The sequence below is a fragment of the Cuculus canorus genome, chromosome 2, assembly GCF_017976375.1.
Source record: "Cuculus canorus isolate bCucCan1 chromosome 2, bCucCan1.pri, whole genome shotgun sequence".
Lineage (NCBI taxonomy): Eukaryota > Metazoa > Chordata > Aves > Cuculiformes > Cuculidae > Cuculus > Cuculus canorus.
Window position 1 is genome coordinate 158,597,057 of NC_071402.1, and position 24,536 is coordinate 158,621,592.

The 24,536-nt window shown below is 43.1% G+C and overlaps 1 protein-coding gene across 1 annotated transcript in view; it reads left to right on the top strand.

Moving 5' to 3' along the window:
- The window catches only part of WNT9A (Wnt family member 9A), a 65,884-nt gene extending 44,096 nt beyond the window's left edge, over positions 1 to 21,788 (top strand). Inside the window, exons 3-4 of the mRNA XM_054060553.1 lie at positions 2,229 to 2,491; positions 15,268 to 21,788. Of these exons, the coding sequence (XP_053916528.1) occupies positions 2,229 to 2,491; positions 15,268 to 15,741 (737 nt within the window). The 3' untranslated portion in view covers positions 15,742 to 21,788. The remainder of the gene's footprint in view (positions 1 to 2,228; positions 2,492 to 15,267) is intronic.
- Positions 21,789 to 24,536: the final 2,748 nt, after the last annotated feature.

A 24,536-nucleotide genomic window follows, 5' to 3' on the forward strand; every position in this document is an offset into this window, starting at 1 on the left:
TAAACCTCATTATCTTGTTACAAAATATCTTGGTGCAATCAAATAGTGCATGTCTGAGATGGCTTTAAATCTGGCCAGAGCCAAAAGTCACATGGACTTGCTTGGAAGCCACCTGAGCTGCCTGCGGGTGAGATGATACCCGTGCTGATGGGCATTGGGAATTTGTGAAGCTTTTAGTCATGGGGAATGGAAGAAGTAGAGCCGAAGCTGATGGAGAGAGATTGATGGAGGGGGAGAACCTGGCAAATGAACCGTTCCTCCTGGCTTTCTGTCAAATCTGGTATGCATTGTGGTTGCACAGCATTGACTTTCTGCTGAGATTTCACAGCCACTCTGAATTCAATGCTCCAAACCAGGAGGCTTCAAGCATGTTCTAGGTCTGGGCTATCTACTAAGTGGGACCACATGCAGGCTGCTTGTTGCTACTTGTAGGTCTCGGACTCTGAGGAGAGTTTGCACACCCTGTTCCATCAAGGGTCATCTGTTAGCCCACTGGTACCTCTCCATGCACAAAGTCATGTTGCATAGGGCTCTGAACAACCTGATGTAGTTGAAGATGTCCCTGCTCACTGAAGGGGAGATTGAACTAGGTGATCTTCATGGTCCCTTCCAACCCAAACCATTCTGTGATTCTAAGAGGCCAATTCCACAGGCTGGAAGTGTGGAGGCTTGTGAGTATCTGTCTCTAGCAGTGTTATCCCCATGACAGGCATGTGGGCCGTCTGACCTGGAGTATAACCTAGGAAAAGCTGAACTAGCCTACAAAAACCTAAAGTTGCTTTGAAAGCTTTTTATTTTTTTACACCCCCCCTCCCCCCAAAGGAGTTTGGTCTGCATATCCTTGAGTTTTTGTTGTATGAATTAAGTAAAGAATTGTCACACCATTCCCAATGAGACAGTTTGCAATGTTGATGTTTCTGGAGTGCTAGAGGACATAGTCTAATTTCAGGGAGAAAACAAACAAGGGAACACCTCAAATTTGCTTTCGCAACCCTGCCCACTCTTGAGTGTCCTTGGCAAGTGTGAAGTTCAGCCTTTTTTAGTTTGACATTCCTTCCAGCGAGGGAAAGTTTCCTGCTCTTCTTTTCCAAGTGAGCGGTAGAATGGCTGGATAATTCCTATCACAATCTAGTTTGAGTCACCCTCCTTGGAAAGACCGAGCTTCAGTCTCCTGGACTGTATTTACATCAGTCTTCTACTGAAGTTCAGCATTGCGCACCTGGGCAATGGTTTGGGAAGGGTCTGGGGATGGGCCATGGTTGCGGCCCATGAGCTTGCTCGGACTACCACGAACCTCCCAAGGAACAGTTCCAAAAATGACCTGGCAGTGTCTCCACATGTCCTTGGTTGACACACCAGATTACAGATATATCCACTACTGTCACCATCCACTTGTGTTATTTTTGAGTGGGGGATTTCTTGAGTCAGATCCAAAGCCATTCTGGAATTGCATCTCAAATATGCAGTCGTTTACGGCTTCCATCGCTGCAGAATGAGGAGCTATAAATATTGATATGTTTGCTTTTTATTTCTGGCTTTTATCATTTAGATCAAAATCATGGGTCTTTCTGGGTCTTAGTTTACCTGTAGGGGGGTGTGGATGCTGTTGCATCCCTGCAGGTAAGCTTGGAGGTATAAAAAAAAGGTTTGTGTGTGAGAGATTTGAGGTGTAAATGCTTTTTGAAGCATTTGAGTGAGGTCTTGCATTGGGTGACAGGCTGTCTGGTGTCTTCCAAGCCCTCAGGTGTCTTCTGTGAACAACTTTGTTGGACTGGCTTAGGACCTAGTGATATTTTGGGGAGGGAAAGGGAAGAATACAGAGCACTCATGGTTGCTAGCCCATGCTAAGCCAACCTGGAATTCCGTCTGGGTTCTTGCTATTTGGTGTCCCCTTGGTAGCAGTGGTGATGTACCATGGTGGTGGTATTTCCATGGCCTGTCTGACTCTTGCTTACTTCTTTGTTTTCAGGTAGAGATTTTCTGCATAGCGACAGCCACAGAGCTGGCCAGATTCCATTTGTGTTCTTGAATCCTGGCTTGTGCCACCTTTACCCATCATTCCTTGTCTTCCACTGTGCTCTCCACCATCAGTGATGCACATAGAGCTCATCATTCTTTGGCGTCGCTCAAACTCTTCTCACAATGGGTTTTGCCTCTATTTCCTTGTTTTCTCTTCTTCGAGCCTTTCTCTAGCTGCAATTAAAGCCATCTCCTCCTCTCTTCCGCAGGTTTTAAGGAGACAGCTTTCTTGTACGCCATCTCCTCTGCGGGGCTGACACATGCCATGGCCAAGGCGTGCAGTGCGGGGAGAATGGAGCGTTGCACCTGTGACGAGGCACCTGATCTGGAGAACCGTGAGGCTTGGCAGTGGGGTGGCTGCGGTGACAACCTGAAATATAGCAACAAGTTTGTCAAGGAGTTCCTGGGGAGGAAACCCAACAAGGACCTGCGAGCCAGGGTGGACTTCCACAATAACCTTGTGGGCATGAAGGTACGTTGTAGACTGCTTAGGGTGGAGGTTTATGCCATTGTGGGATTTGAGGGGACAACAAGGTCCTGCACTTGAGTGTGGAAACAGGAGTGTTGGATGCAAAACATATGGAAGGATTCTTCTTCTGGAGGGGTGAAGACTCGGTTAAGGGACTGTGTTTCAAGAGTTGTCCAAAACCATTGATGGGACCAGAGGGAAAGAAGTAGGACTGTCTAGGTCTCAAAAATTTGAAGTAGGAGGAAAGATTTTTGGCTTTCTACAGGGAGGAGAGAGTGTTATGGTGCAAAAGGGATGCAAAGGCAGGTGCTCCAGGCTTACATGAGACAAGACAAGGCAGAAGAGATTTGTGCCACCCTCACGCAGGTTGAAGGGTGCTTTTCTTGCAGCAGTTCAGTAGAACATGGATGCAGTAGCATCTTCATAGCCAAGTTTATCTAAAACTGTCTGGACAAACAACTGGCAGGGAACCAGGGTGGAGATATTCTATGACTGACCTCAGTCCTAAAAGTCCCTTCAGCCTTGTTTTCTGGCTGAAGGCTCCCATGTGAAGCCTTCCATCTCACCTAGAGCTGCTGAGTTTGCAGCTGGCAGTACTAGGGTTTATAGTCCTTTATTTCTTTCCCCACCCGCCCAATCCTTATCTCTGCTGGAGGACTTTCTGCTCTTTACCCCATGTTCTTCCCAAGAGGCTTTACCCTCCTGCCAGGGGGCCTCCCTGTGGGACTGATGTAAAGGACAAAGTGACTGCAATTGCTGAGTTATCCCATCAAGAGAGGGGAAAGGAAGGAGCTTTCCACCTTCTCCCGTAATCTACTTGGCTGTACCTAGCCTAGAGTTGCTCAAACACGAAAATCCCTCAGATTGGCCAGCACAGGTGCTTAGGATCAGTGTTTCATTGCGCCAACCTCGAAGAGGGACATACTGTAAGGCTATAAATAGCCTTTGAGCCTTGTTATTGTCCGTGTGATTGGATGGAGAGTTGGGGCTGGGATGGGGGACCTGGGTCTCCAGTTTCCCAGGCAAATGCAGCCCAGCCAGTTGTGCATTCTAGGAATCACCACCCCAGCTCAGTTGTTCCTGTGTGTATGCATAAAATGTCATTCCTCACGACAGAATTGGGGCATTGGAGAATGCCACCAGTGAGTGCTGGCCAGCAAAAAGTCTCCCCCTCTCCCTACCACCAGATGCTCCTAGACAGTGCTGAGATCAGGATTAGAAATATCCTGGATTTAGCTGGTGTCTGGCTTTGGCTGACAGCTTTTCTGCCTCTGGATTAAAAGGCTCAGTGCCTCTGAACTCCTGTTGCAGCTCTTTGGCGTGTGAAACAGACTTTGCAGGGTGATGAAATTTATTTTAATCCTTGTGTTTGGTTGTTCCCAAGGGCCTGTCCTAACTCTTTGGAGTTGGCTGTATAGCAAATAAGACTGCAAATGGAGAAGGTGGTCTGTGGAGGCCATGATTTCATGCTGGAGAGTGCGGTGAGATGTCCCAGCTCTCCTCCCTTTCCAGAGTCATATAACACAGTCTTGTCCAAACCTGCAAGGCTGTGGCTTTAGGTGCCATTGATGTATACTTGTAACTCCATGAACTTCTCCCCTCCAGCAGTAGTGGGGCTCAAAAATTTTCCTGAGGGATTTAACCTAACTCCAAGTACTCCCTGCCGCAGTAGCTGCAGGCTGGATACCTGCATGGTTGGAACCCTGTGTTGGATTTAGGTCAGGTCTCCTTGTTTACTCTACACTGTGTGACTTTGAGCTAAAAGAACTATAAGGATGAGTCAGAGGGAGTGAATCTGCCCTTTCTGCCTGCCATTTCTTGTCCTAACCCCACAGAGCTAGTTCCCAGGAGAAGGGGAGATATCGGAGACTCTCTTGCATCCTCTGCCTCCACTTGGCATATCCAGGTCCTGGTCATTGGCAGTGGTTTGTAAGCACTAGTGTAATATCTGCAGCTAAACAGCTGAGTAACAGTTGTGACGGTTGTCCAGACACCGAGAGCCCTCATGGCAATCCAAGTCAAAGACCTTTACTGCAGGTCAGTGATCTGGTGTTCCTATTTTTGTCCGCTCACGCCATGTCTGTCAAGCTGGTATTGCTGTCTGACAGCTTTTCTTGCCCATTTGCAGCAGTGGTTGCAATGATTTCTTTGTTTATGCTCATAGATTAATTGTACCTAAATCTGGTTGAAAGACAACCCAAGCGGCCCACCAGATTCACAGAAGTACCATGAAGCCACGCAGAGAAGAAGCGAATTGCATATTGAGAAGGAAGTTTTTAGGAGGATTGTGGCTAAAGAACAGGAGAACATACATCTATATAGGCAAGATGTGTGGACCGAAACTATTGACACAATATGGTGTCATTGAGAGGATGATCAGAGATGTTCTAGTCAGAGATGAGAACCCAGACTAGCTTTGTAATTGCATAGTCAAAACTTGCTTCAGTTTTCCAAACATGGAAACTGATTTGAAGACTGAATGTTGGCCTTAGGGTGGTTGATGGATTGCCTCTGACATTGCTTACGCTTTGGTACAGATTATTTAGTATAGACAGGCTGAGAGAGTTGGGGTTGTTCAGCCTGGAGACAAGAAGGCTCCAAGGAGACCTCATAGCTGTCTTCCAGTACTGAAAGGGGGCTACAGGAGAGCTGGGAAGGGTCTATCAGGCAGTGCAGGGATAGGATGAGGGGGTAATGGTCTGAAGCTGAAAGAGGGGAGATTTTGTTGAGATCTTAGGTAGAAATGTTTTCCTGTGGGTGTGGTAAGGCACTGGTACAGGTTGTCCAGAGAAGTCATGGATTCCCTATCCCTGGAACTGTTCAAGACCAGGTTGGATGAGGCTATGAGCAACATGATCCAGTGGGAGATATCTCTATTCATGGCAGTAGTGTTTGAACTGAATGATCTCTAAGGTCCCTTCCAACTCAAACCATTCTAATATCAGTTCATACTGCTTCCTTCGGTCGTACAGCAGACATACGAGGTTCCTTTGCAGAATTTACCGATATTTTCCTTGATGAAATCAATGGGTTAAATGTGAAACTCAGCATGTTTCCTCTACTCATCTTTCTGCCCATCAACCAACTGCTGCCTTATAGACTTTCCAACCACTGAGTAGCAAGAGGTGCTACTCTAGTGGCTATGACAGCTTGAAACCACTTCAAAGTAAACTAGTTTGGTTATTTGGGTAATAACTCTCATGTATTTGATTTGATGTGGATCAAAGGCAATATCGGAGTGCAGATGGCTTTAATCTTTGCCATTTTGGAACTGCACAATTTTGATCTGAACCCCTCATTATATAACTAAGATGCTCTTATGGCCTCTAATGTGTTAAACGCCCCTGAAAGCTACAAAAAGATGATTATGGACATTTTTAACAGAAGCTGCAAACTGAATGCCTTTCCCAAGGTTATGGAAGCTGATGACAGAGCAGGAGACTGAAGCCAGCTCTCCTGAATTCCTACTTGGCATCTACTGTGGTTTTTCTCTAACCAAACTGCAGATTTTGTGTCTGTTAACGAAGCTATACATGCATGAACTGGAACTTTTGCTGCACTACAGATGCTTTGGACCAGACTAGGAACGGACAAAGACTTTCTTTTCCAGTGTTTTTTTTTTTTGCTGCAGGAGCTTGCTGCTGTGTTGGTCTATTAGAGTGTATGTAAGGAGGTGGACATGTGTGTTCACTGAGGGAATGGAGGAATATCTATTAAAGATATAGCACAAGCTTGGTGGTCTCTTCATGGATTCTTAACAACATATGATCCTTCCCGTCTCGTTACTTTCAAACATGGCAAAATGTATAAATAGTCCCGGGAGACCCAGCATAAAACCCGATGTGTGCTTATTTGACTGATTTGGCAACCAACGCTATATGCTTCTGGTCAACATGGCTATTTCTCTGTGCTGTCACACTAGCAAACAATCTGTGTATTTCTATGAGGGTGACATTATCCTATCCCGCCTAGTTTTAGTGTCTCTTGGTAGACGTTCTCATTTAATTATTATTTTACTTCTGTTTTTTACAACCTTGATGGGCCGACTATAATTTTGCCGCCACCAATGAAATAATCACTGAACATGTTGTGCCTGTGATGGCTCACAAAGTTATATGATATGACCTCAATCGCTAATGAAAGGGCGAGCTTGTCTAGCGTGAGGATGAGGTAATTAGACCAGGACTTCTCCAGCCTTCTCTTTATTGAAAAGTAGGAGCTCTGAATAGACCACTTATTAAAAAAGCAATTTCCCTTCCTTTGCCAAATCTACTCTTGCTCATTCAGCTATTCTTTCAGAGGGGTCTTGGGTGGAGAGGGTGTGTGTTGGGGGGAGATGTGTGTATGCGTCAAGGGGATGGGGGCGGTGGTGCTGAGAGAAGTCAACTGTATTAAAGCTCCATGGCTGGCAATGAAGTTTCCTGGTTATATTAAATGAAGCACAGGCAGATTTGCTAAAGCTCTCTTCTTCTCTATATCCTCCCCCTCTTTTTTTTCCCCTCTTGTACACACAAGTGCAGCCCTCTTTTGTAACCCATTAATGAAAAGTTGGAATATTAGAGCACTCAATTAGTTCCACTGGGCTCGAGTAAGTGATGTTTTAATTAAATTTGCCCAGTTTCTCAGCAAAGTATCATTAAACATGACTTTCCAACTCCCTCTCTGGAGCGTTGCTAAGTTTCTTAATCCCAGGAGTGCTGACCTCTTCCAGAGGTATGTCTGGTCAAGCATGTCTTACAGATCCAAGGGGCACTATTAAAGGGGGCTGCTGTTACCCAAGAAAAAATTGTCATGTTCTCATTCCCTTTTCCCTTTATCCTTCCAGAAGGAGGGACACAAGCAAACTTTTGCCTTCAGGACCCTAAAGTCAGGGGTATAACCACAGTCTCCTTAATAAGAGCCAAGAGTGTTTAGTGCAAAACTATGAGAGGGCAGAAATGGAGAAGGAGAAAAATTCTTGCTCTTGGAAAGTCTCTCTTTAGGCAATATCTGTCTTTGAATTGATTCCCTTTATGAGGTTTCCTAAATTGTTTTTGTACAATATCAACAACATTTTGGTCTGTGCAAGCGATATGCATGTTTCTGAAGGATCTTTGTCACCCTTGTGGCCGTAGGGTTACAGACCCACTCTGAGACATGTTACACCTGCATCTCTGAAATCATATGGGATGCTCTGGAGAGGATAGTGGGAGGTCCATGGACTTTTCCTCGCTGTTGACTTGCTTGTTTTGGAAGTCCAAGCAAGGAATGGCTTTTCCCCTTAGGCAGTGCTGGCAGAGTTCTATCTCAAGGGCTGAGCATGCCTCCTGTGCTGAAGACGGACTCTCCATATCAGGTAGATGTTTGCCCAGCTATCATCTGTCTGAGGAACTTCACAAGCTATCACGTAGCATGTTATCAGAGCACGCCACCCTCTTCATTTCTGTATCTCCATTTTACAGAGGGAAAATTGAGACCCAGAAAGATTAAGTGACTTACTAAAGGTCACACACAGGCGTAGCAAAGCACAGATTTGCACCCTGGTCTCCTGTTGCAGAGACAGTGTTTACAAGCACTGCCCGTCCTGCCTCATGATTCGTACTAGCAAACATGGTTCCAGTCAGACTCCAGAGTTTGTCAAAAAGGAAATTTAAGTGCTAATTTCTGTTTTTCTCTACATTCATCTTTTTGATGAGACAAATCTATATGAGCTTAGTTGGTGCATGGAAGAAAAAAAAAGCAGACAAAATGCATCATTTACATAGTTTCTTTAGAGAGTGCACTTGCATAGAGAAACCTAACATCACTCTTTCACTTTTACCAAATCTAGCCAATAGTAGCCTCTCTGAGATGAGACCTTGACTTTGTACACAGAGACCAGTTTGTGGAGCCACCACTAGTATTAATTAATTACTCCAGGTTATGACAGGTAGGAATGCATACACATACTCTCTGAATTTTCCCCTCCTTCTTTCAGGCTGAGATTGGCTAAGCCAAAGTCTTTTTAAGGCCTGGAAGTCAACACTCTGGAAAAAATTGCTTGCTGTGTGCCATAAGTAATTGCAGTTAGTTGTTTATGTAGAGCTCTCTTAGCACGTGAAGCACACTAAAAATACCGAAGGGGAAAAATGTACTTTTAAAGTTCTCAATTTAAAATTGTATTATGTTATTCTATGTTTAAGTGTTTGTATTTTAATGCATATTTCACTGAGTGTTCATATTTTTAAAGAAAGAAGAGTAGCGAAAGTGAAAAATGAGAAAAGGCTTAAAAAATGGCATTTTTAATGCGGTAAAAGAAAAAAGAGAAGGGAAGGAAAAATAAAACTCCTAACAATGTGTGCAACTTTTATAATTCAACCAATGGCGATGGCCAATGTTAAGAGAAAAGCTTGGTCTTCGTTGTTTGGGCGCTGTGAGGAAATTGAGACTGTGGCTGCTGTCCAAGCAAACATCAATACTTGAGCTGAGAGAATAACTAAGCCTATTTAAATTGAAGGAGGATATGTATATAGAGGATGGAAGAGATTTGACTTGTAAAGAAGCATCTCAAAGCCCTTTCAGAAGTAGTCGAGGGCAGGCTTTTTCCTGGATAAGCTTAACTCTAAGGAGGTTCATCTGCTCCCTCTCTCCCAAACCATAGCGAATGGTTTGAAGCCTCGAAGCCGCAGACTAGCCATGACGACAGCGGAGCTCTAACCGAGGAATTCCCACGGCTGCGTGTCCGCTTCGGACTGCTGCTGCCCAGACAAGAGTTGTCTGAAAAACCACCGCCAGAGCCCCGTGACCCAGCTGGGAATGAATGGGAATCTGTCCTCAGTGTTTCAGCTAAAACACTGAGAAATTGTGTGTTGCAGCATGTCTGAGACTGATCATTACGGGGGCACTTAGTCTGAGCTTCGTAGCAAACCATTGTTGTGAGGAAGGATTACATGTTGCATAGCAATGCTCTGCTGTGATCCCTTTTCCCTATGGCTCTTGTAAAGCCATTTGGGCAGGCAGTCCTGCCGTGCTATCTAATTTCCTCTTAGCAGTGAGCACCAATAAAGGCGGTGCAGTCTTTCTCGATCATGATTGTTTTCCTCATTGTGCCTTTGTCAGTATTTGGTATTCTCACAACAAAATCAATGGGAGTTTGTGTTCCTAAGTCAAACAAACTAATTTGCTCAAAGAACTATTTTCCTCCCAAACTGCTCTCCTATTTATGAGACTACTCAACCAGGTGGTTGTTCAGAGGAGAGTGGGAGGACATCATTTCAATGTGCGATGCTATCCCTGACCCTGTAGTTGTCTTCAACTTTGCTTTTATAGTAGTAGCTCTCTACAGCATATAACGCAATAAACATTCAGATGCACCCTTGTGTTGTTACTCCTGAGTTACTACAGCTCTGCTGGTGGTGCTTAAGCCATAGTGAGCATGAAACATTTTATGCTTTGGATTTAAGCTCATGCAATTTATTTCACATTTGTAATAGGACAAAAACATTCGTGTGATCACTTACCCCGGTGTAGATCAAATACGATTATTAAATGCGGGATGGCTTGTGTTTAAGGGAGGTTTAAGTCTGTGTGGGATGGGAGCAGATCAGGCTCTGAACTGTGATGGGCCTTGAAAAGAAAACAGAAGCTACCTATGGTCTTGGAATGAGAGGCTTGTATTAAGTCTTTTGTCTCACGTACCCTAGACTTTTGGCAATAAAAGCAAAGTTACTCTATCCTGGAGGTTCTTCCACATTTGAAAGCATGATCTAGACATTTATCCATTTGTCTCAGGGTCCAGACAGGAAGGGTTTCTCCAATAGTGTTTCAAGTAACCTGCTGACTTTGGTAAGTCTTGTTCTGCTTCCTGGAAGAATGAAGTAGATTTAAGAATCTGTGATAGGAGAGTGCAACAAAAAGAGGAAGGTCTTTGTGGAAGCTGAGGAACGAGATGGGAAACAGAAGGGCTTTGCCAAGATTCATTTTGACTCGTGGGTGGTTAGAAGCCTGTAGGCAGGAGTTTTCCATCACACATTGCCTTGAGTAGCTGCATCGTGACTGACAGCAGCAGGGGAGGCTGGCTGGGGAAGAAATTTTTCTAGGATTTTCGCTATAGCTGCCTTATAACATTCTTGAACCCTTCCCGGCCCTTCAAGGAGAAGGTTTATGGGGCTGTTGGGATGCACCACGCTTGCACAGTGGCCATATGAAAATCCACATGCTTGATTTCATGAACTGGTGCATTCATGAGAACAGGGACAATGGAAACCTTTTATGCTTTGGTCTACCACTGCCTGACATCTAAGCTTTCCTAGGCATTGCTTAACAAGGAGCTAGAAGTGGTTAAGGAAAAAAAAAACCAGACTGGAATGTTTTGTTCATGACTTTTTATACACAGACAAGGGGAGTATAACAAATATACACATTAGTACCCTTTGAAAGACCTTTATGCTGCTGGGGGCAGCTGGTGAAGTGTTCCACTGTACCTTAAATAATGCTAGATGATGATAATTAGATATCTGAATTCTGCCTAGAGAATGGCATTCTGCTTAGTTGAGGTATTTAAATTGAAGTGCCTTCCCATGAGCTGTTTGTGGGTGGACTTGTGGTCAGCATGGTTGGTGGAGCCTGGAGAGCTGTTCAGCTGAGTGTTTGCAGGGGTCTGCTTCACTACAGGACCTCCTGCCTGCTTCGGCTCCACTGAATCAGATGGGAGTTTAGAGGTGTTTTTCAAATGTAAGCATTTAAACTCAAAAGTCCACCTCAGCGAGGTCAACCCTAACTGAGTGGTGTGATTCAGGTGCCTAAAACTACACGCCTATTCCTGGCTGAAGGTCTGCTGCCATCTACTACCTGCCAGTCCCTCTGGGTTTGGATTTCCAACATGCATTTTACCATGCCTACCAGCCCCACATGATTGCCTTGGATATAATTCACCTGCAACGTCAACTTTCCCACTGAGCTCTGGAGTGATGGCTCCTGATGAGAACAGCACTGTGTCCATGCTCCCTTCCTGCATTTCATGATCGTGCCTTGTTGGTTTCTTGCTTTCCCATCTACTGTACAATGGTGGTTGTCTCATTTCCAGGTGGAGCAGATGCAGACGGGTTGGGGGAGTTGGAAGGGTTGAGAAAAGCCCAAACTGATGAATGACTGTAGTGTGTAGACCTTCTGCAAGTATCTCAGCAATTTTGCCCAGTTTGCTGATGGTCTGGGCGTGAAATCAGGTATAGGAGCTTTGTTTCACATGAACTCAACTCTCGCTTCTGGACAGCCAGTGAAATGTGGCTTTACATAAGGGACAGTATGGGTGAGGGGTTTTTTTCGCCCTTGGTGTTGAAATGTGTTCTGTACGCTCTTGTCTAACATTGTGGGATTTCTTGCAGAGTTGGCTAGACACTTTGGCACACAAAGCGTGACAGCCCCTAACCAAGCCTGTCCAGCTGAGTACTATAAGCAGTAACACATCTCTCTCTGTAACCCGTCACTTGTTTGAATGCTACTGTGTATTATTGGATTGCATTTGAAAAGGTCTTGGCTGTCACAGGAATGAAGTGTGACCATTGGCCAGGCTTTGCTGAAGGCCGTATTATGCATAGTGAGTTTCTAAAAATGTCTCTGTAATATCAGGATTGAGCCAGACCCCAATTTTGAGTCCATGACCTATTGCACATTTGCACATGGTGCTCAGCAGGACTCATGCAGCCAAATAATTAAGAACCGGATGGTCGGGAAATGGACCGGAGCCAGTATTCTGCTGTCATGAGGCCATAATGCTGGCAGATGCCATAATGGGCAGAAGGGGGAGATTTATTTATTTTTTTTGTCAGATACCATAGATGCCCAAAGGAAGGGCACTTTCCGTAGAACCTTGATGGGAGACAGCTCTGTAAAGCAGACTCTGTTCTTACTTGCTATTTTAAGGGGTGGTTAAAGCTTTCCCATTTAAAGTCAATATGTAGCCTGTTTTGGGGGGAAGGGGCAGGGGAGGGAGAACTAGAACTATAAATATCTGTTTATAATCTGTTGACAAAACACAGGTTATCTGTGACTGTTCAAATAATGTGCCAGCTCTCGTGTTGCCCGTGGAGGAGTCTGAAGTGTAAACTTACCTCTGGAGAAGGTGGGGGAGAATATTCAGATGCTATTTATAAGGAGATGGATATGCTTTGGTGCTGTGAATTATCTTTATCGCAGTTTGATTCAAAAAGGATGAAATCCTGTTTAGTATCAGTCCGTTAATAGGCATGAGGTCCTCTAGAGCACCTGAGGGGCTGCTACCATCTTTGACTCTCTTCAAGACGAATAACCATTGACTCTTTGCTTTCTTCTCTTCCCTTCGTGATACAGCTTCTCCTTTCCATGCTGCTGCTTCTGCTGAAAATAACTTTCTCTTTCTTTTCTCTCTATCTTTTATTTGGATGCTGTAGTTCCACTGGCTCTGCTCTTCTTTCTGTATTTATGCTTTTTGGTGGTCTGAAGAGAGCCATTTCTATGCAAACCACCCACAAGCAAGATCTGTATGCTTTCCTATATGGAGACTGGTTTATTCCCAAAGCAAATGAAAGTCAAACATGCAAATTTGCTTTCTATTATCTTGAACAAGTTATCTTGCTACTTTAGTGATCTGCAAGATGAGATTTATTTGTCTTTGCAACACCCACTGCAGATGTTTGAATTTTAAAACAATAATGATAAAAATGTAATTAAAAAAAAGGATTTGAAACCAAGTCTTGCCCTTGATAATTCTAATCAAGAGAAATAACCAGCCACAAAGTTTAACATGAGGGTCCTGGTGTGGAGGGAACAGAATCGTAGAATCATAGAATAGTTTAGGTTGGAAGGGACCCTAAAGATCATCTAGTTCCAATCCCCCTGTGATGGGCAAGGACGTGTCCCACTAGATCAGGCTGCCCAAGGCCCCATCCAGCCTGGCCTTGAACATCTCCAGGGATAGGTTTATTGAAGGATTTAAATGTCTTTCTTTTTTTTTCCAACTTGATTTTGAAGACCTTCGTCATAAGTGCTTTGCTTTTTTTTGTGGAGTGAATAAAATATACATTTCCATCCTGGTTGAAAATACCTTATAGATGGTTCATTGTAATACATTATAGAAGCTATGCTAGCCTGGGACTTGGAACTTGCACACTGTTCCCCCCTAGATGGTGACTTAAGTAAACAACATTTGGGTGTAGCAGCTCCTGAATGCCTGTGGGATGCCATTTCTTTTTATCCCCTCACCAGAAGCCCTGCACAGCATTTAGCTAAGTGTTTTTTTCCAATCCCGGGTCAGGCTCTTTGTTAACATTTGTGGCCTTGCACACTGTCTTGCCTGCTCAAATCTCAAGACCTGTTCACCCCAAGGTGCTGCTGGTGCATCAAGACAGCAGTTGAGGTTCCTCATCCTGACATGGGGCAGCTCCTGGAGAGGGGATGGGGCAGCATATAGCGCTGGAAGTCTGTTCCCATGGCGAGAACTGAAAATTCAAAGACCGGTTATCCCCAGGCAGAGGCACTGCCCCACATCCTTTCTCAGCTTGAAAATTGAAAACTGCTCCTCTAGTCCTCTCTGCAGCCACAAGCCCTGTTGTAGTCTCATATTGCCTAATGATCTGAGAACTGAACCCACTGAGATGGACTCTTCTCACTGCAGCATCAACCCAGAGTATGCTTTTTTCTTCTTGAAACCCTCTGGGTGAGAAGCCAACCTTCCAAGCTGTCTACAGCTGGTGCCACAGACAGAGTAAATCCCGCAGGCTGCATTAAAGCACCTGGGATTATGGAGCCCTTCACACACGGGTCTGTTTTCCATTTCTTTACGTCTTTATTTTTCATAGAAAGGAAGGGCACAGAGGAGACCAAGGCAGCCTTGGGCTTCACCTCACGTGAAAATGTTCTTCACTAAACATGTGTTTGACCATCAAGCAATAGCGCTCTTTATTTTTAACAGCACATGTGGGCTTCTTCATTCCTAGCAGAAAAAACTTGGCAGGTCCTTTTGAACATTCTACTACACTCCAGAAGCGGATCCTGAATGCAGGCTAGAGAGGTGGAAGCTACGTGGATGTTTTTGGATCTGCTGGTTTCGGTGGTGGAGATACAGGCTGTTGTTCTCAAAGGCTTATAGATATATTTCATCTACACAAAGGTTTTTCCTGAGTCACAAAGAGAACTGGGTGGGATGCTCTCTATGCCTGGTTGCTACTGGAGGAAACAGCATGGCTTAACCATGTTTCCACTGGGTCTGTGTTGCTAACTGGGAACTGCATGAGTTTAAGATGGTATTCTGTGTGTTGTGGCATGAAGAAAGGTTCAAACTGCCCACACACACGTTCTGGAGCATATGCCACCCCACCTGTGTGTTTACGTGTGTTAACGACACCGTCCTTCATCTTCTCTCCACTAAACCACTTTTGTTCTATCTTATCATATTATTCTTATTAAAATATGTAACTAGGTGTTAAAATATCCATATATATCTAAAATGTCTATATCTCTGTAACTCTTAGCTGTATTTCAGCTTCAGACCGCTGCCTACATAGATGAGTGTCAGCACCAATCAGCCTTTGTACGCTTCACTCATATCATTGACTAGTCAATAAAGCAATATTATGGGAGGTAAATGTCACATTTATGGAAACTGGAACCATACTAAACCAAGTATTTCCTGTAGCGTGTGCTTTCTGTCCACTTCCAAATGATATTTTTTCTGTTATCACCAACTTTGTGTTCCAGGAGTGTCTTCTAGGAAGTATTCTTTTTGCTCCATGCCTTGATTTCTTCCCCGATAACTGATTTTCTTTTGGGGCCATGTGTGTCTGCAGGTCATCAAAGCTGGAGTGGAGACAACCTGTAAATGCCATGGAGTATCTGGATCCTGTACTGTCCGAACATGCTGGAGGCAGCTCTCTCCATTCCATGAAATAGGGAAGCAGCTGAAGCAGAAGTACGAGACATCGCTGAAAGTGGGCAGCACTACCAATGAGGCTACAGGGGAAGGAGACATCTCCCCACCCAAGAAGTCCATCCCTGGTCACAGTGATCAAATCCCAAGGACTACGGATCTTGTCTACATTGACGATTCCCCAAGTTTCTGTATGATGAGTAGATACTCACCTGGGACTTCGGGAAGGAAATGTTACAAAGACAAGAACTGTGACAGCATCTGCTGTGGGCGAGGGCACAATACACAAAGCCGGGTGGTCACCCGTCCATGCCAGTGCCAGGTCCGTTGGTGCTGCTATGTGGAATGCAAGCAATGCACCCAGAGAGAAGAGGTTTACACCTGCAAAGACTGACGCATTTTCTGCTTGATGGCAACCCTCGGTGATGGGCAATGGAGATCTATGAGAACTACATATGGAGACAAACAGGGTTTGATTGACCTTCTGGTATCTGAAAGCTATGTTAAGACATAAGCACTTTGTAGGGTACAGGTGACCCAGCTGTGTTGCTGTTTTGTTTTTGTTTTTGTTTTTTTTTGTTTTGTTTTATTTTCATGTAGACTGAATTTTAATGAGGTCCAACCATGTGGAAATACGTGCCTGTCACACTGGGGTTAGACACCAGCTGACCTTCACCTTAGTCATCCATGCAGTTTGATGGACCATTTGTCCTTGGAACATCTTAATCATTTCACCAATTCTCCATTAACTCCTGGGCTAATATATTCTTTTTGGCATAAATAACCTTTACGACTTTATTCCTGAGGCTTACCCAACTGTTTAGAGAGCTAAGGAGATAAGAAAGAACAATCTTTCTGCTTTGAATGAGATGGTATGGGGAGTGGTCAATTTTTGGTTTTCATCTCTAAAACTGGAGAGAAGTGCATAGGGTAAGCAGGAACAGCCCTAATAGTTCCTCTAGTGGAGTTTCTGCACAATGAGCAAACAAGGCTCTGACAAAGAGACCCACTGGGAGGGTAAGCTTTTTAACGACAACTCCATATCCACATGCTTTGATCATTAAATACAGCTCAAAAAATGTTGGGTCCACCATGTTGCAGACAGAAATATATTCAAGAAAGAGGTTGGGAAGACAATAGAAAACCAGACGTGCCTGTCCCCTTCAGTCCATCAAATGTTCTTTTTTAAAGCAATTTCTTGACATGCAGTTTCTTTAGCACTATTACTGTCTTAATTGTTTGTTTGTGTTTTTTTTTAAAAAAAAAAACCACTAGATACTTTTGTTTTATTTTCACTTTGCGCATGATTTATTTTTCTCTCCTCTTCCCACCTCTCATTGATCAAATTCACCCTGTGGTAACTACTTCAGAAATCTGAACTGGAACTTTTTAGTTCTTATGCCAGCTTATGCCAGAATTTGGACGTGCATTTCTGAGTAGGACAAGAGAAATTCCAGTGCATGTTGGAACACAGTGCTGCCTTGCATTGTAAAGCAGCTATTTTGGACTAGATCAGACCTCTGGAGGAGTTGACTTTTCTCTCAGTAGGTCATCATTCCATTTGCTCTAAACCATGGCAGTGGTACATGACACAAGCTGTATGTAAACCGTATGACCTTAAGATTTTTTTTTTTAACCACTAGATCGAGAACTGTATTTTAAAAATGCAACTGCTAAATAGTAAGCAACTATTGGATTTGGAACAACCAATCGATGTAGAGACAAACTATCAAATGGCCAGAGAAGCCAGAAATTGACTGCAGTGGTAGATCGCTCTGATGTTGTGAAATAGAGGACAACCTTCAGCATTTCTTTTTACCTTTGAAGGGGGTACTTATAATCCAGGACTTGATGTGGCAATATCCTTCAGTCATATAAAAGTGGATTGTAAGCAGCCAGTGAATGCCTCAACAAAGCTTTCTAAGGAAATACTGGAGAGCGGCGGGCATTTTATTTTATTTTTGGTAGCAATTTTTGATTGTTCAGTAGTAGCAATTTCCATCTATTTTGTATAAGCCATTGTTCTGGTTCTCAAAGGAGGAAAGCTGGCTGGAGTTTTTCAAGAAGTAATAGATGTTAGCCAAGCAAAAAAGAGAGCAGTTTTCCAAGATGGACCATTATTTTTTAAGGTGTTTTTCTTTTCTACCTTTATTTTTTTCTTTTTTTTTTTTCCTTCCCACCTCTCCCCCCAAATAATAGCCACTAATATTTAAGCTGTTCATGTGCATCTACTGGGAGGAGAAAAGATATATATTTTTTTTTTCTTGGTAATAAATACCTGTAGTCCAGCCTGGCTTGTTGGCATCAAATCTTGAGGTGGAGGCATGGGGAGGGGCAGGATGTTACTGTTAATAGTGCTATGGTCCTGCGAGGTGAAGCATACTGTCCCCTTTTTTTGATATTTGCTGTACAATTCTGGAGGTTGGGGTGGTGCTGGAGAAGGAAGACTCCACACACAGTGTTTATCCTTTCCACCACAGCAAAGGTGCGGTGGTACATTCTGCGCAGGAAGGTCTCGTAGCTTCTGGGAGATGCACCGCTTTGAAATTCACCCATGAGCAGTTTGTCTAATGGTTTAAAAAATAAACTGACTAGAAACCTATTATTCACTGTGTGCATGTGTGTATATGTATATATACACACACGCTGACACATAAATATATATGTATAAATATTGAACTAACATTTATTTATTGTAAAGCCCTTCAGAAGGACCTTCTTATGGTTTCAATGTGGTATTATGTTAAATTCTCTTTCTTCCTCTGTCTCTGTCTCTCTCTCTCACACATATGTGCAAACTCACTGTTACATTTTTATGTGTCTGCTAGATTAGCTCTTCCCCTCCAAAGTAAGGCCGGATCCAAACCTGCTCAGGATATGAGGATTTTTGGGTCTGAATTAATATTTCTAGCCCCATTCTTTTTAAAAAAAAAAAAACTTGTTCTTAAGTAGAGAATGGGACCCAATTTATGTGCATTATTATTATTATTAATTATTATTATTGTTGTTATATTTAAACCATGGGCCTCATTTTCCTCCTTTTCACTGGTGTCTCTGTCTCCATTGACCTCGCTGGAGTAAGTCCACATTGCACTGGTGTGAGAGGAGAATGAGTCCCTAGATGCAGAAGAGAGGGCGGTGGTGGCATCGATATCATTGCAGAGAAAATGCCTGGGTCAGATGGGATAGGGGTAGCTTGGTGTGTTTGGCAGTGGGAGGAGAGAGAGAGAGAGAGAGAGAGAGAGAGAGAGAGATGGGTGGGCAATAAGGCAGACTGTCAAAGCTTGACTAGAAGAAAGAGGCAAAGAGTGAATGAACTACTGAGTGAAAGAGCTCTTCTGTGTATTATAACTCACGCACTGAAGCCTGGATGCTTTCTGTAAGTATTTAAGAAAAAAAAAAAAAAAGAAAAACACACAAAAAACAAATTGTATTTATGTTAATGTGGATATATTACTTGCCTGTTATATATTGTAAATAGCAAGGTTTATTCTCCTGTGGTTAAAAAAAATATAAATAACTAAATAGTAGCGAGGCACATGTGTTAAATGTATAGGCAGTGTATAAAATATACTAACACTCTGAAATCAGGAGAACTTGTCTTCTTGACCTTTTGACCTAGGGTGGTAAAATGTATGTGGGTTTTCTTCTGCCCCTCCACCACATTGTGTGTGTTTTGGGTGCGTGGGGGTATTTAGATCCAGCATTTTCCAATGTTTGCCTTATCTTTGAAGAAAGAATAGGGGGAAAAAGCCTCGTTTTGGAAAAATTCAGTGGAGCTTGAGTAGGATAAAACAACCTGAATGACCTGATCTAGTTGAAGATGACTCAGCTCACTGTGCAGGGATTGGACTAGATGACTGTCAATGTCCCTTCCAACCCAAAATATTCTATGATTCTAAGTAGCAGCTGGTAGAAAAGATGTCAAACTCTCAAATGCTTGAGCTGGGTTTTCTGCTGGTGATAGATGCATGTTGGAATTGAATTAACCCATGGAGCAGGAGCTTCTGCTTTTGCTACTCCATACACAAGTTCAGAAAACCCTAGATAAGAGACCCTGAAGTCCTCTATAAAACATTGATAAGCATCCTGTAGAACCCTTTTTGTTCCAGCTTTATGAAACTGGATTTTTCCAGAGAGGCTAATTCTACCACCACACCATTGGATCTCCAGTGCAATTCAATGAAATTGCTTGTTTTTGTAAAACTACTACAAGAGTGGATTTGGGTACCTGAATCCTTCATGGTGTCATTTCATATTAAAACCAAAAAGTGCGAAGCAACTTTTTTCCCTTTTTCTTCCCCTCAGAGGAACAGTTTTTTTGCAGCAGACGTAACTGGAGAAGGATGGATAGGTGTAGGGGAGGTCTCTGGTTTTGGATCCCCCTTTTGCCCCCTGTTCCCCCCAAAAGTGTCAAAGTGTTGGTTCTCCTAAGCTGATCCAGCAAGACTTGTGAGATCAGTTTTGGAGTGGTGGGGGGGTGCAACCATTATTTATATAACTTTTTTATTAATTTTTTTAAAAGAGAAGTTAGCTGATGGAAGAATATTTTTATTGAATAGTGCATTTAGTTATGTCAGAAATATAAAAAATATATATAATATTTTTGTAAACAAGGCAAACTGAAAATGTTTGCTGTTTTATATTAGAATTTTCTATTAAAAGAAATAAAACCCCACACAAATAATTGTTGCACCCGTCATCTGTTTTTTTAACAAGCTTCTTTTCTGTGTGACTGACTCATATATGCCGGATGTAGAGACATGCAAAACTAGTCCTAAACATTATGTTCTCATTGTCTTCCAGCTCTCAAAAAATTTCCAATTGGTGGAACAATGTTTAATCTAACAGACTTTTTTCTATTATTATACCTGACAGTAAAAATTACTTATGAAGAATCAGTAACTTGTAATAAAAATCAAAGAACCTACCCTGAAACCTCAAGCTTACCCTTTTCAATTGTGCATCCTGGTCTTGAGATGGTTCTGGATGGAAGAAATCCAGAACATATTTACAATACCTAGATATTTGTCATTGATCTCAGTTGGCATGGGAAGAATGACTCTTAAAAAGATTTTTGGGAACAAGAAAATAATCCGAGTACATGGGAAGGTTACATGAAGAGGACCAAATTCCAGGCTTGATCTACCAAAGTCAAGTTTAAACTAATTGAATGGGGCATTGTAAAATTATGGAGCTAGGAACTTGGTCTGCTGTGGTTTAGGGAGCTTGTCATTCATTTTGAGAACAGGGGGGATGTGTTATGGACCATCTCTTTTCAAAAGAGCTTTTGGGGTTGCTGGTTTGAAGACCTGAGCAGGGGTGAAATAATTTCTGAGGATTTTTTGTGGTCAGCCAGCTCGTACACATCTACTTTCCTTCAGCCTAATTCTTGAATTTGGTTGTTAATCATTTTTTCAGCTGCCCTATTTTAGCCAACACACGAGGAGAAAATGATGTTGGTTGGACTGTAGTAGAGTTGGATGAGAACTCAGATGAAGGGACAGATTTCTCAAGAGTACTTTCATGGAGCAGGTACTGCTTCAGGTAATTTTCTGGTGCATTATAGTGCCTGTGAAAAATTCCTCAGTTGTTTCTGCAGTAAAATTGGGTCAGTTCTATGCTTGATAAAATAAATGCAGCAAAGCTCTTTGTTCCTAGCTATTTAGCTCTGTGGTGAGTCTGGCTTCCATGGCTTTCAGTTTTCAGGATGCTAACTAGGAGATTACTTTTGGAGAGCAAAATTCTCCTGCAAAAGAAATAGTGCCTTTTATGACCGTTAACTTGAAGGAGGCGCAGTATGGCACAAGATCAGGCCAGTGGAAATCTGGTCATTGCTGAAGGAGTTAAGTCTTACGGCCATGGTTGTTACCATTGAATAACTTTTAAATCTATTTTTCACTGATGAGCATTGGATTTGACCAAGCTATTTACACATTGCAGGAAACAATATTTCTGAGGAAAAAGAAAAGGGGAAATCTCTTGTATTAGTGGGTGGGTAGGAAAAGCTGACAAGAGAAGGGGATAAAATCATAGATATGCAGCTTAATAGAGGTGGTGATGAATTCAGGACTAAGGAAGGCTCTGTGTGGATAACCCTGCCACATCCCCTTGGGCATAGATCCATCTGAAACAGTGATCATGAAACTAGCACTAGAATTTCACCTCGTTCCACCCTGCCTCTCTAACAATTCTCTTTGAGGCCTGAATGTAAAGTTTAGGATTTGTTTTGCACACTTGGGATGGCATTTCCTTTTAAAGGGAGGTGGGAATACTAACATGAAGGACTAGTATTTTTCTTTTTTTTTCCTTTCCAATGTCTTATGGGAGCCTAAGTTATTTTTCTCTACCTCATATGTACAGCTTGTAGGTATAAATCTGATTCTGAGTGACTGTTGAGAATGTATTTAAGTTATTTAACATCTTTGTATAACAAAAAAAGCCAGAACAAATGAAACAATAAATGTATTTTAAATTATACTCGAAGTGTCCTCCTTTTTTTTTTTTTTTTCCCCTTCTGCTGAAAAAGGTCTAATTTCAGTGGTTGTCTAAAAAAAAAAGGTCTAAATTCAGTGGCTGTGCCTCCCTTAGCACCACTCCTGACCTCTGGTCCTGGAGCCAGCCTCTACTAGTGGCTCATATAAGTCTTTGAAAAGCTGTCGAGCCTAGTAGGGTGGCAGGTGTGCTGCCTACCTGAGTAGATTGGTGAATTTCCAGCCTGAGATTGTACCGTGCTTGGGGAGAGGTGAAATTATCCCAATTATGTGGTTGGGTGGTGGAGATCTTCATCTACTGTATCCCATTGCAACCTTCTCCCTTTTGAAAGCCTTAGGCTTTCAGGGGAAGGGATGATCGCAACCTTTAGAGCAAGTGTTCTCCTTTTCTCTCTGCAATAATTCTGCCTGCAGAAACCAGAGTCAACAGCTCAGGAAACAAGTCCTTAACAAGCCCAGCCTTGGCAACAATCTAATGCCAAGCGAACTCTGAGTTCTGTCCATCTTAGCTCCTTGTGCTGACTTTTGAATCACAGGGAATTTAGTGCTTTGGAAGTTTAAACATCGGTGTCCTGATAGCATTACTGTGAGCTGAAGAAACTAATTTCAGCTGAGATTTAAATAACCAGAGGCTGTTTTTCTTCATATTACAACCTAATAATGACTCAAACATAGGTGATTTGGGTTTGCAAGGCCTCTGCACAGCAACACGGTGTCTCTGTACATGGGTGCATTCAATGAGATGTTGCTTCTCTGGACCACAGTAGTGGGATGGTTGACAGATGCTGCTTTTTCATGTGGGTGAAGAGAAAACTGAGAAATTACCCAGGAGCCACCCATGGTCCAACTGTTCAAGATGTTTAAAGCAAACAAAGACACACACAATCAACCAACCCAAAACCTAACCCCGGAGCAGACAAAACTTGTGGCAGGAAAGACCCTATTGAGATAGCAGGTAGTGGACCATTAAGTAAGAGTCTATTTAGGTTACTGGGCCACTGTCTGTTGAGGCAAGCAACCAAGCTCTGGCATCCTTGTCATCTCCCTCTCAATGGTCAAGTAATCACGTTAGCATCTGCATAGGGTGGGGTAAGAAAAAACGCATAAGTAGTTCAGCTGACACAAAGCAACGTCCTACCCTGCAGTAACTTAATGGCTTTCATGCATGTGTCCAGGTACTCCCTCTCAGGGTTTGGCACCCTGTCGAGGCAGCTAAGTGTGGTCCAGATGATTCAAACAAGCAGCCAGACAACCCAAGTTGCTTGGCAGGCTGATTGGGCATCTAATAGAAAATCTGAGCTTGGAAAGATCTTCAGCCACAGCTGCCCTTTCAGTGTACCCTTGATAAACTGCTGTACAACCCAAGTTAGACTACTGAACAAAGGCTACTGTGTTCTTGATGGTGTGCTGGAGGATTTAGAAAACTCTGGCTTGTGTCTCCAAGGTACTTCATAAAGTCAGAGTTGGTTGTCCAATTCTTTCCCTCCCATGCAACTAAAATTCTTGCATTTATTTTACCTTCAAATCTCATTTTCTGCTGTGGTGTAGCGATCACATCCAGGCCTTTAACCAGCTCCTTAAGAGATGGCTCCTCAGTGCTTTGCACAGAATCAGCACTGTCCGTCCTCAAACAGAAATGATGGTATTTTTCTCCAGTATCACACTGATGTTGCTATCCTCACTGTAGCACTCCTCAAACCTTATTATCTACAGCATCCACCCAAGAAAATGTTCAGTAAATCAGTGAGAAACCTGTACAACCAACGCACCTTCTGCTTTTTGCTTTGCTCTGACCCTTCTTGTGACGAGAATGATCAGCACAAAGGTCTGAGGAACTAGGCAGATACTTTGATTGATATTTGGTCCAGGTGGTTTTCAGCAAGAGGAGGGGATGATTGGAGATGATGGGTTTGGGGATGAGGGATCCATGGAGCTACATCTGGTCTACCTCCCCTCAAACCCTGCAGTTTACCTCCCTGCTTTCTTCAGTTTCCCATCTGACCTTGCCTTACACTTCCTGGCAATTGGGTAATGAGAAATCACAGGCTTGAAACCTCGCAGCCAGCCTCAGCCAGACCCTTAAAGAGCTGCTAATGTGAGTCGTAAAGCCGCAGTAGCCTAGGATGTAGCAGCGTTTTGACAGCTGTTCCCACAGAGGAAGTGGGTGAAGCTAGAATGTGTATTGTAAAAATCTGGGATTAAAAAAAAATAGAGAAAAAAAAAAAAGTATCAGATGAGAGATTTCACCTTCATAAAAACAGAAAGATTTCCTTCCCCTTTCTCTCCCATTGCTTTCCCAAGGCCGCTGCTAGGTCTTTGCATCAAGGTGGTTTAAGCTTGCACCTGTACATGTGTTGAACGGGAGGGGAGTATGAGAACGAAAGTAAAATCCAATAAACAAAAGGGGTTCATTTAGCTTAGGAAGAAGTAAGGACTTGCCTGAACCTCTTACAAGCTGCTACACATCTGAGGAAAGCTGAGAAAGTGAAGATTTTTGTGAGATCTTGGGAAGAAATGTTTTCCCGTGAGGGTGGTGAGGTATTGGCACAGGTTGCGGATGTCCCATCCCTGGAGGTGTTCAAGACCAGGTTGGATGAGGCTATGAGAAACCTGATCCAGTGGGAGGTGTCCCTGCCCATGGCTGGGAGGTGGAAATTTCATGATCTTTAAGGTCCCCTTCAACCCAAACAATTCT